At 44.9% G+C, this 13,256-nt stretch overlaps 1 protein-coding gene across 1 annotated transcript in view; it reads right to left on the bottom strand.

The window, feature by feature from the left end:
* LOC146809063 (B-cell receptor CD22-like) overlaps window positions 1-13,256 on the bottom strand; it is a 476,425-nt gene that overhangs the window by 432,539 nt on the left and 30,630 nt on the right. Inside the window, exon 2 of the mRNA XM_085614823.1 lies at window positions 4,810-5,166. Coding sequence (XP_085470949.1) covers window positions 4,810-5,166 — 357 coding nt within the window. The remainder of the gene's footprint in view (window positions 1-4,809; window positions 5,167-13,256) is intronic.

Below are 13,256 nucleotides of genomic sequence, written 5' to 3'. Positions count from 1 at the left end.
AGGACTTGTTTACTTCAGCCTTTTCTTAGGGACTTTTTTCTATTCATTTCTTTTTTTTTCTTCTGACAATTGCCTCTATTTAACTTTCTTGATAGAAATCGACCAGCTGGAAAATACCAGAATCACTTTAGCATGCCCTAGATTCTAGGCCATACACCAGTAGACAATATTATTGTTTTCAAATCTTCTGTTTTTAGTGATATGACCACAGAAGAGGGTTGATTTTATATTAAAAACAGAGCTTTGGACAATCCAATTTTCCGCTGATAGGCAGTATTTCTCTCCATGTGTTCCCATACCTGGCATGTTTCACAGTTTGGTGCTTGGTTTCCCTCCATGTTAGAGAACAGTAGATGTTTCAGCACCCAGGCCAATGTGCTGCATAGCAAAATGCATATAAGGTTTCAAAGGCGAGACCAAATGCATTGCAAATGCTTTAGTTATACTCAAGCATTCTGAATTTAGTTGAAAGTGTTTGGGGATGAGCAAGGTTATTGAAAAGCACACACACACCAGGCAACCAGAGACCACCCTTTTTCCAGGGTTGTTTTTCTTCTAGTATACTTCAATGGTTGCTTTGTTTCACCTTTGTAGTATGCTGCCTTTTCACTATATCAGTTTAAATGCAGAATTTTCTTATAGGGCAAGGCACTTACAAGTTATGTCCTTCTTCTCTGGTGTGTGTGTGCTGGATGTCTTAGTGATTGTACTGTGGTTAAGTTATGTTTGGGCCTCAAGTGTGTCTCTCTCGCTGGATGAGGGTGTAACAAGGGTCTGGCACACTTTGTTGGTCAAGTTCACAGATAGAGAGAAGTCTTCTAATGAATGCCTGAGAAAGGTGGCAGAACTGGCTGAGTACAAGCTGAGTGGGTGGCCATGTGTATGGATTTTGTTTTTAGGTCGAGCCTGGGCAGCGCATGTGCTGCTCTGCGAGGCATGCTGTATTCAGGTAGGGTGTTGAAGCTCCGCCCATATTTTTCATTTGCTTGTGCCATTGTCCACTGTAAACTGTTGCTGTTCATTTGTCAATAGGCTTGGTAGTCCCTTCTTAGTACCACCTTGTAGCGTTTTCTAACCGTCCAAGGCGACACCCCATGTTACTTGTGTTTATACTTGTTAGGCTTTAATTACAGCCTCTGAGCACTATTTTCTCCAATAGCTGACACGCACTCTCCTAACACTTTTAAAAACAATTTATAGCACAGGCCCTGAACGCATTTGCAATGCAATGGGTCTCGCATTTGCAAGAGTTTAAGCTAGTAGCATTGTAAATGAAAGCTCCTTATATTTGTTTGAATATCACATAAATAAAAGGCATTGTCATTTACAATGCCAATAGCTCAAACTCTCGTAAAAGCAAGACCTATTGCATTGCAAATGCTTGTTTAACTGAGGCTGGACTGCTCCAATGCTTGCAGCGCGGCGTCATTTCTTTGTAAATGTGCTCCATATATTTGTTCTGATTCAGTACCAACATCACCCGTTCACTTGCAAAGTACCTATTGTAATGTGTGCTTTTGAAATTGTACAGTTGTGGCTGGTAGTCAAATAGACTGAGCGCACGATTGCCAGTTTGACTTGCAGTCACATCTAGTTTATCACACACCATAACCTTGTCCTGGGCTCTTGGTTTGTTCTCATGCTGTCTTTACTAGCAGTCCTTACTGAAGCTGGTTACATGTGTTATGGCGCTGCACCTACTGGAAGGCAGCAGGCAAGGGGGTAAAAGCTGCGTGTGGACTTCAACCAGAAGGTTGTAAGTTTCCTTTACACCTACCAGGTATTCATAAAAGGATGGTTATGAGCAGTGTCGTAGCTATCTGTGGTGCAGAAGGTCTTATGGCACCGGGGCCTAGATACCGCAGGGTGAACCCCAATACGGCCTTGTTTATTCTATCCAAGTAGCGGATGAGGGCTATTTTCCTTGCTTGCACCAGGACACATAGGGGCAGATCTACAAGAAACTAACGCAGCGCGGTGCAGCAAATCATTTTGCTGCACCGAGCTGCATTAGTTTCGAAGCACAGGGATGTGGCATAGTTACAACAATATGTCACATCTATGTGCGGCCCTGCGCTGGCGCACAAACTGCTTCCATGCGCTGGCGCAGGCACCCTTGCACCATGGTGCATGGATGACTGCGTTGTGGGGAGATTGTTTTTGTGAAGGAAGGGGCACCTTCCTGCACAAAAACAATCAATTGAGGTGATTTCCTCTTCCAATGTGTGCAGTAGAATTCAGCACGCATTGAAAGAGGAAAACACAGGGAGAAATGAAAACATTTCTCCTCTTTGCACCTCGCTACGCCACCCCTAGGGTGGTGTAGCATTCTGACGCATTTTCAGATTTACGATTTCTCGTAAATCTGGAAATGCATCAATGGACATGGGCGTTGCGTAGGAACACCCATAGCAGCACCCATGTCACGCCCCTAACAAGCAAAGTGTTGCATGAACAGGGGCGATATTTACAAGCACAGGTTAAGTCAAGCAGGGTGACTTTACCTGTGCTTGTAAATATCATACAATACAGTATTGGTCTAAAGGAAATGATACTCAGAATACATTTTTTGAGTTGAGCACGTTTAATTACTCTCTCTTAGGTTATTACTCTAAAAAGATTCTATCAAATTATTTTCACATACTACATAGAAAATGACATCAGCTCATGAAGAGGAACATGTATACACAAAAGAAATGTACATACACAATAACAGGACATAAATCAAAACATACAATAGGACATCAATACTAACCCTAAAACAAATTGATTTCTACTAGTGTCCTCCTTACGATTTATGGAGGGACCACTAGGAGGTAGTCTAGATAATACACTTAAGGTCTCTTAACTGATATAGACCATCCTAGTGTACCATCAAACAAAATCAACGCGATATTATATTTCCACGACTCCTCCTTTTGCAGTGTCTACGCGACCGCGTTTCGGCCTTACTCCTTCTTCGGCCTCCTCAGGATAGGGTTAATCACATAACTGCAAACATACTATAAAAGGATGATAAAATAATGATGACGTTACTACTGCCCTCCATAGCGCAAGGGTAAGGTGGTGGGGGATGGCGGCTGCCCAGGGAGTCATCCATTCTGCAGTGCATTTAAAGCACTCAAACACCCGCAAACAGTATCTAATGTAAAGCACGTGCAAAGAAAGCAAAACTACACAGAGTGAAATCCATACACCAAAAGAACTTATGGCACCAATGCCTAAATGATCAATCTGGATACAAACCTCGAGTGGCATAAGGGAAACAGACAAGAGCACTAACCCTATTCACCAGTTGCTACCATTGACTCACACATGCCCTAGTGTATCAAAAAATGCCAAGAAAACGCATGCGAGAACGACAAGGCTAACTCATACTCACTTCAAATAAGGAAATCCCACCGCCGCAATTTGCAAATAAGGCGGTAATTCAATATTAACAGGGTTCTAACAGAAGAGGTGTACCTAAAACGATATAACATTAACATTTCTTATGAAATAGAAAGTCGAACGTGACCCGCTCGCAGGATTCAAAGCTCAAAAGGGCTTACCTCCCTAACTCGAATGATGGCTCACTGGCGGTCCACAGCACAAAAGTCGCTATCAATGTTCCTTTCCTCCGCTGGATCTAAACGCCACACTCACCTAAATCAAGCCAACAAATATTATAATATATCTATCTAGCTATCTCTCCATACTGCTCGCGTGCACGCGCTCGAAATATATCCGTATTAGATAGACTGTCTACTTACTTGACTTCAACACAGATCTGTTCACTATTTCAAAACTCCGTAGTCCGCCCACCGTCCGGATGCAAACAGAGGAGGTAAGCGCGTCTCTATACCGGTCAATTCTTAACCGGCATGCCATGGCTCAAAAAAGAGGCAGGCATAGAAAGGGGACTACGAGGCCTCCAGAATTCAGATAGAGAATATATGACTCCCTGGGCAGCCGCCATCCCCCACCACCTTACCCTTGCGCTATGGAGGGCAGTAGTAACACCATCATTATTTTATCATCCTTTTATAGTATGTTTGCAGTTATGTGATTAACCCTGTCCTGAGGAGGCCGAAGAAGGAGTAAGGCCGAAACGCGGTCGCGTAGACACTTCAAAAGGAGGAGTCGTGGAAATATAATATCGCGTTGATTTTGTTTGATGGTACACTAGGATGGTCTATATCAGTTAAGAGACCTTAAGTGTATTATCTAGACTACCTCCTAGTGGTCCCTCCATAAATCGTAAGGAGGACACTAGTAGAAATCAATTTGTTTTAGGGTTAGTATTGATGTCCTATTGTATGTTTTGATTTATGTCCTGTTATTGTGTATGTACATTTCTTTTGTGTATACATGTTCCTCTTCATGAGCAGATGTCATTTTCTATGTAGTATGTGAAAATAATTTGATAGAACCTTTTTAGAGTAATAACCTAAGAGAGAGTAATTAAACGTGCTCAACTCAAAAAATGTATTCTGAGTATCATTTCCTTTAGACCAATACTGTATTGTATGATATTACGTAATTTACCCAGGTTTATAAAGGGTCAATTGGGTATACCCCTGTTGTTTGTACTTTTGTAAATATCACTCAGCAGGCTGCGCCAACGGTGCGTCACGCAACATGATGCACCAGCGGCGCAAGGGGTTTGTAAATCTACCCCATAGTGTCTTTGCTCTGCTTCTGTGTATTTCTGTAAATCTAGGCCTCTTTGTGATTCAGACTGAGGATCCGCGCACTAGTCAAACAGTAATGCAGATTTTCTGTTTAAAACATTTTACTCTTCAATATGGCCTGCTGCAGCGCACTGACCTGAAACGTCGACTGAAACGCTGGGGCTGTACTTCCATTCAATCATAGGGTAATATTCATCAGCATCTCGTCCAGTGATGCTGTTTATCTGTAGGGTGCAGTTGTGATCTTCCAAATCACCCACGAGAAGAGCGCGTCCTTCATAGTGAGGTAACACGTTCGTTTGACACTTGTTGTTGTAAACCTCAGGGTACGTGGTTCTCCTCCACAGGCGCCAGGTGAATTCCACAGGTCTGTCCGATCTCACAATTGAACCGGTGAACGTGCAGGGGATCACCACGCAGGACCCCTCGAGGGCCCTGATCTTACGTGGCACAGAGAATGACCACTGCATGAGGACCGGCTGGCAAAGAAGCACTGCAAAAGGAAAAGGAGAGAAGGTAGCTGTGGTTATCTCACTATATTACACTACAACACCCGCACACAGGTACAGTAGAATGCTCACTATTGGCATCAGCTTTCAGTCCAAAACAAGGGAGCAACCACGTGGGAAAGGATGGATGGACAAGTCACCAAATGGCCAAGCCTTTCCTAAACCAATTTTGAAATTTCCAGTCATATACTTCACACAACCTAAACAAGGAACAGCCAATAATGTGCTAAGAAACAACTTATTCCGCTATCAATTTTCTTTCCCCCGTACTCAAAGCAACAGGCACCACCAGTAAGGGCCTTGTTGCAGGATGCCTACTAAAATGGATTAGTAAATACCATACCCAGTGTTTCCAATGTCAGGATCTGTTGCCCCCTCATATGCTAGTGTTTGTGAGTTAGATATTGAATGGAAATAACATGAGAGTTTTAGTACTACCGGTTCAGTCACACCATATTTTCCCAAATGATGGGCAACTTTCAATTCACAAATTGCACCTTTTCTCAGCCGGTGAAATTTGTCACCAGAAAAGGAAGGGGCATTACCGTGTGCAGACTTTACTAGGGCACTTGGTAATTATGCACCTGGTAATACTAGTAACTGTGAGGAGTTTGCTTACCTTATTAGGTCACTAAAAACTACACCTTCGAATACCATGCTACAATGTGTCTAAAAAAATGACATATCACAATTTTCAATACCACACAACAGCATGTCACGCACCACACAATACAACATATGCCACAACAAAGGAATACCCCTATAACAAATCTGTTGTCCAACATCTCAAAAGACCATTCCACCGCTAATGACAACAGACAGTGCCATACTGCGTCACAAAATACCCTCAACGTCACATTAGGCCTCGCTATATAACTTCACACTGCATCTCACCATTCAAGACTACTCAAAGGGACATATTCTCAAGGATCTATTGCTGAGTTATTGGCACTTTATCTCAACCAAAGTCGTGATAAATTCATCGCCCCATTCACAAGCTGGTGCTAAGAGCCAATAACACCAGTTTACCTGCGATAGCAGCCGCAAAAGGCATCGCCACGGATGACCCCGGCAACTATCGCTAATAAGATGCAGAGTAGGCGTTCCCGAGAAAAAAGCAGCAACAATACCACTCCGCAACATTCTCATTGACCAGCCAGATCTGTGATAAGATCACAAAACAGGCGACAAAGCGTGTTAGCAGCAGGATACTAGCACCTGCTCTAACTGGTGGACCGTAAAAGGGAGCCCAGCAAAAAAAACACACCTGAAGAACAACAGATGCCATGGAGCTACTCATCATGCAGCTCGGAGCCCCAAGAGGGCCACAACACCCACTGCCACCCACCCCCAAACCACCCTCCACCCCCTCCGGGGCCCTACCCCGGGCACCGTCCACTTCCCCCAGACCAAGAGATTGCACATCAACATCACAAAGCCATGAACAAAATAATTCGCCTGATGCCGCAGAATCACAACAGCTAACAGTGAGTACAGAAAAGGCAGAATCAATCATTCACTATTGAAAGTCCAAAGAAAATATCACAATCAAATTTGTCTCCAAACAACTATTTGGAAGAGCATTGGTGGGTCATCCCTGGACAATCTGTAAGTGACAGCCTGTAAGACAATATCCAAGAGAAGAAGGTGTGTCAGGCACTCATCAAAGGACAGAGAGAGAGATAGAGAGAGAGAGAGAGAGAGAGAGAGAGAAAGAGAGGGAGAGAGACAGAACAAGGAGCATAAGGACAATCTGGCCCTTGGCCCATACATGCCAACTGTTGCATGTGATTCGCAATTGGTGCCCCCTAAATCTAAGGCCTGGCATCAATTTCGCATGAAGGCCACATCACATTCCAGAAATGCAAGCAGTAGTCAGACTAAAATTAGGCATGAAAGCTCCTTTGTCTCAATACACAAGGCGGAAGGACATCCGAACCTCCGACCTTGGTCTTCAATGCACCCGGCACCTCCTGAGTGAGATACGATACCAGACTCTGATGACTCCCACACCACGAACTGTGCTAATGAAAGACCAACGTGCCCACACCCCACACACACTTGTCCCTGCTTGAGCTACACCTGCATGGGATGCCCCAGACACATTGATAAAAACAACCCATACGTCCAAAGTTTGAACACACAGAGGACTCATAACTCAGAGCTGTGGCATATCATCCACAGAACTGCCACCGGTCTGAGGAGTGCCGGCTGTACGAGACCAACAAACGCAATGGCAGGCAATCCCGGGCACATGTACAACCCCTGTCACGTGAAACTGTACCGTCACATAGCATGTTCACCAAGCATGTTCCCCACTTTATTTATACACAGGACGATTTGACGGTCAAACCGTGCAACAGACTCAGTAGAATGATTTACATCATCAATTTTAACAGTTTTTAGCACAACTATAGAGAGCACAAATGGGCAATATATTAATTTCAAGGTAGTAGCACTGGTGAGTTGATAGTCCATAGACATTAATCACCAAAATCCCTCTGACTAAATACATTGAATAAGTCATGGTGTAAATAATATATGTACAAGTTACTTATACGAGATCCCCAAATAAATATCTATCTTTTCAAATATTCCTGTTTCTTTTGTCTTTTAGAAAATCTACTGGAAGATATAAGATTATAGGTGATTGCAATAGGCCTTGTTCCTGTGTTGCATGAATAAATTGCTAAACATAAGGCAGGGACACCGAAGAGTAGACATCTTAGCCCTGAAGAAGGCCCCAGACCAGGAAGGGCTTTAATTGAGGGCCAAAACATGTTGAAATTTAAAGAGGGTATATTTGAATAATTTAAATTTAAAAGAACTCCATTGATTCCACGATTTTATCTTATACCACAGGTACCCTAGGAATAAAGTATAGAGTTGAGATATACCTGTAGGTATTCTCATTATAACACCCATCTGGTTCCCTGCATAACCAGTCATTACCTTATATAAGAACTCCCACAACAGCTGTGGTTGAGTCCGCCCAGGTAGTACCATCTTACCTGGGTGTTGAAAGACGCCAATGATGAAGCATGTCACTATTAGTGAGTGAGGCGTCTTCTCCAATATCTTTGGATATTCCACCACCTGAGTGGTTATGTACTAGGACATCATTTGTTCAGGGATTTCCCCGTAAAACTACGTTTTGAAAATCTGTATATCCCATTTGGGAGAACAGAAAACAACAGTTGCCTTTAGTGATAGTACAGTACCTGGGAGATTGCAACTGTGCTGCTTCTCTCACACTCCCCTTGTGTAAAATAGTTGCTGGTAGACCTGTGCTCTTATGTGTCTTTAGCAATGTGAGTATGGGTCAAACTACTTGCCATGTGGATCAATGTGATCCATAAAAACATACTGTGTCCACACTGATGTGTGTGAGTAGGTCATGCAAAGAGATGTTCTGTAGCCACATGTGATGTGGGACACCACTTCAGGCGTGCGACTGATTTTGACGTTTCTACACACAGCCCTATATAACACATGGGCATGGGGCTACGTTGGGGGGTTGCAAGATTGTTGTTCATGTGCAATGAGGCCACAGCTAATTCACACCTTCACAGTCATCTAATTGGTCATGTGGGCAAGGCTCAAACATGCGCATTTATGACATTTACCAGGGTGTGCCTTGTTGTGCAATCAATGTCCCTACATTCATCCATACTTGTATACGTGAGTGAACATAGACATGACACATCTGTATGATTTGGAATGTTTTATTCACATTCTGGGGAGTGTGGGAGCTGAAGGGGTACATGGCCAGTTCAAGCCCACATAACGTGGTTGCCCAGTGGTGGGCCAACCAGAGTCCTTGGGGGAATGAAAGGTTAATCTGAAGAGGAAGAGTTCAGTCCGCAGTGGATTGGTGTGTCATTGGTACCAGAGCAGATGTGGCAGGCCATGTTGTTGTCCAGGTGAATGTCGCTGAATGTTCCGGGGGACAGTGGGAGGTGTTGTTCCAGGGCATGATGCATAGGTCTGAACCAGACAGGTGTAGGCCATGTGGTGGGTACTGATGCTACTGCCTTCTTCCTCACACAGTCATTACCCTCCACATCTTACTCCTCTGAGACGTCTTCTGTGTCCGGTGTGTGTGGTGGTGTTATGGCTGCATCATCGTGGGGCACTGACACATCAGGGTGCGAAGATGATAGGGCTGCATCACTGTGTGCCAATGACACATCAAGGGGCGGAGATGTGTGTGTCGAAGTTCCAGCAGCAGTTATCTGGGACAGGCTCTGTGGCAGCAATGGCAAGATGAGGATCTGCAAGGCATGGAAGATCCCAGCTACATATCGCTGGTGTTCAGCCGTGGCAGACCTACGTCCAGCCTGCATCGGCTCCATGGTCTCCATTGTCCTCTGCATCTGTGCCAACTATGTGCTGTCATCGCTGAAGCCTGTCTGACTAGACAGTTCTTTTATCCGAGTAAAGGCCCCAGTGAGGTCAGCCAAGTATTGTTGGTGAGCATGGTGTGGACAGTGGGTGGCTGTTAGTAAGTGGTCCCTGATGGGACTCAGAAACCCACGTATGGCATCGAGTTTGGCTACCATGAGGTCGAACCTCACCCGCAGCTGATAAGCCATCTTCTCTTGGCACCCTAAAACACGGCATTGGAATTCCATGTGTTGGTCATAGGGGTCCTGTGAGCCAGCCAGGGTGGTGTGTGCTTACTGCTGTGTGGTCTGTGCAGGGTGTGGGGTTACAGCGATGCAGCTGGGCTGACCTGCTACTGGGGGTTGTGTGCGGAGGTTGTCCACGAGCCGTTGGAGGGTGTCTGGGCAAATGTCCAGGGTGTCCTCTTTATCATCACTGTAGAGATGTGTGGTCTGCTCTGCAAGAGGTGTTGATTGTCCCTCTGCAATGTAACAGGGAGATGCAGGTTAACAGTGTGTTCCATGTATCTTCACGCATAGGAGATGTTTACATTCAGAATGCATGACAGTGTACATTTTGGCTGTTTTGGTGAAGCTGGCTATTTGATGGGAGACAGTGGACATTTTGACTACATGAGGGATGTGAGATTGTACTCGTACATTATCATCTCACAGTGTCATGCAATGCCAGATGTGACTGGTCAGTTACTACGCATGAACGGCACCAGTTGTGTCCTTGTCCTGTGGTGTAAGGGTTGCACTTTGTACGACATTGTCGTCAATGTCGATGTACTGTGATTGCTATGTGTGTGTGCTGCATTGTTGGCGAGTCTCCCCTGCAGCTCTGATTTGGCGGCCCCTTGTCTCTTTGAGTCGGTGTGCCTTTGATATGTGTGCTTTTTGGGTAATGGGATGTTTGCGACTTGGGTCATTTGTGCTCTTGGACGTTTTTTGTACTCTTGTGCATTGTTTGTCTGCAGATATGTTTTTGATGTCATGGCTTGCCGGTGCATGTGGATGTGTCAGAGTGTGACCTGCTCCTTTACAGGTGTGGTCCACACTCAGCCACCTCAAAGTCGAGTCGTCTCATGCACCATGTCATGTATTGTGACGGCAGCCATGCTATCTGTCATGCAGTGTCACTTGCACTTTCTGTGTGGCTCACAGAGTCACTGCTTTTCTGCATTCAGCACATGTGCATGGGTAGGGTGTGGCATTGGTGATATGGAGGGGGGCCCATTTGTGCACATTGTGGATGGGGGCTTCTTTGTGTTTCTATGTGTGCTGCAGTGTGCCAAGTGTATCAGGGACATGTTCCACACTCATTGTGGGTGTGCAGTGTGCTGCTCATTATTGTACATGTGTGCCATTGTGGCCATCTTCCTCCATCCCCCAGTCCCTGGTCGTTACTCACCCTGTTGTTGTTGGGTCAGGTCATATCGAGCTGTGTCTAGACCCCCAACTCCTGCCACCGTCTCCACACTGATGACTGTGGCCACCATTTCCTTCAGCTCATCCAGCTCCTACTGTGGTGCAGGACTCCCACCTCCAGTCGCCTTTGCTGCCTTCCTGTTGGCAGCGAGTTTCTCCTTGGTTTGGCTGTGCACTTCATGCCAGCGCCTCTTGACCTTCTCACCTGACCTCCTCGATACTCCAACTGTATTCACGTTGGTGACGATGGACTGCCATATTTCCGTTTGTGCTGCCAATGACGCAGTGGAGGTGACGAACAGTTGTTGGTAGTGTTGGAGCACCTCCGTGACGATGATTCGGTCTTCCTGCGGACTGAACTCTGTCTTCCTCTTCCTCTTCTCCTTGCCCTTCCCCAACCCTGGGATTCCTGGCTAGACCTCCGTGGTGCTTGTGGGGTTCAGGTTGTCCACTGTACTCGGTCTGGGTGCATCCATGGTGCTACGCAGTTTGATTTGGTATGGGTGTGGTTTTTTTTTGCTTTTGTAGTGCATTTTCCCGCGTGCCGCATGGGACTTGCAGGCCTGTCGCTGGTTGTCGCTGATTTTTGTATCGCGATTTGGAGCATCGCAACTTTTTTTGCGTTGGTGTTTTGCATTTTTGCGGAGTCGCGTTGATTTTAGCGCGGTCATTTGACGCGTTGTCATGGGACTATCGCATGGTGCCACCGGCTTGGGAATACCACGTTAACACAGAGTTATTTTCCCGCAATAGACTGCGATATGAGCAGTTGCGAAAGCTAATTTTGCAATGGCTATCACACGTTCTTGAGAATATCCCCCAATGTCATATATTATTATGCAACACCATGATAGACCAAAACTTGTATAAATTAAGAGGGGCTGCTAGATGTTGGCAGTATTCCAGACCGTGGGGCAAACACTCTTTACGAATTGCACGGAGCTCACAACTTGAAATGTCCAACACAAGAAGAAAATAATCAACATTTTTCCTTTCAAATTTTCTCATTTTGGTAATGTGGTAGCTGAGACGTGAGGGCCTGTGCTTGGCTGGCATGCAAGGAAACTTAATATACCACTATATTACTGAATAACTGACACACAGGAGAGTCTAGGGTCATGTAACAAACAGTGTTTCTGCCACCAGTAAAGGGGGGCGCATGGGGGATTAACCCCTTCCATGCTAACCGTATGTCAAATATATGCCTAAAGGAATTCACATAACTTTTTGCCATGGGGATGGCTGCAGTATTCACGCTGTTGTGCCCAGGTGGAGAAACGTCTTTTGGAGCATTGTGGGTGGGAGGCTTAGCCCAATACAGGAAGGGATGCCACCATCCCATTTTTAATATACGTATTTACCGCCCTGGTGTCTAGTGGACTTTTCTGCCTTCCTCTTTACCCCAGTATGGGCAGACTGGGGCACATCCCACAATCACCCCGCAGGAAGGGAAAACAGAGCTAAAAAGACTGTAAAAATGAGAAAAGTCGATTGAGAGGAGTCGACAAATGAAAACAGAGATAGATGATAAAGATAGTGACAGTGCACACAACTGCAAATTCGACTTCACAAAATACTCCCCTTTTGAAAGACCTAAACACTCCTTAAAAGTAGGACATGTGAACGTTTTATGTTATAAATGCCTTTACAGTGACAAATCCCTAAAAGCTATTTTCACTGTAGTAGGTTTAACTGTTCTATAGCAAAGTATTGGGATACAATATTAACATTAATAATATTATCTTTACCTAGGAAACAGTTAATTATTGAACGTTTTCAAGTATGTATCACAGTCCCAATTTATTTATTACTAAATATTTTGAAAAGGTGTTTTTAGAAAGTTACCTTTTACCTGTCGAAGCCCATTTGCTTCAACTTCCAACTTTCACCTTTGAGCTGAATAGCCCTTTTGATTAGATGTCCAATTGCTCCCAGAGCTGAGACAAAAGCCTTGGGTATGTGGAGGTGTTCTATTCTGCTTGGGAGGAGGACCATCTGGGCTGTGCCTAGGAACTTTATTAATTTCAAAGAGGCCTATCCTGTCACAGGCAAACGTTAGCTGACAATTGGGAAAGGCCCTCTTTTGTCCACCTGGTCAGTCAAGCACTAATCCCAGTGGAGAGGAACTGCTCCCAGAACTAGTATGAAGTGACCACAGAGGTGGGATTGTTCATTTTTCCTGCCATGCCTCTGGGGTGTCAAATGAAGAGAAGGGACATCTAGTATTCCAAAGGAAACATATATATGGCCTTCATACC

Source organism: Triturus cristatus, chromosome 7, assembly GCF_964204655.1.
Source record: "Triturus cristatus chromosome 7, aTriCri1.1, whole genome shotgun sequence".
NCBI classification, from domain to species: domain Eukaryota; kingdom Metazoa; phylum Chordata; class Amphibia; order Caudata; family Salamandridae; genus Triturus; species Triturus cristatus.
This window is presented reverse-complemented; position numbering and strand designations above follow the sequence as displayed.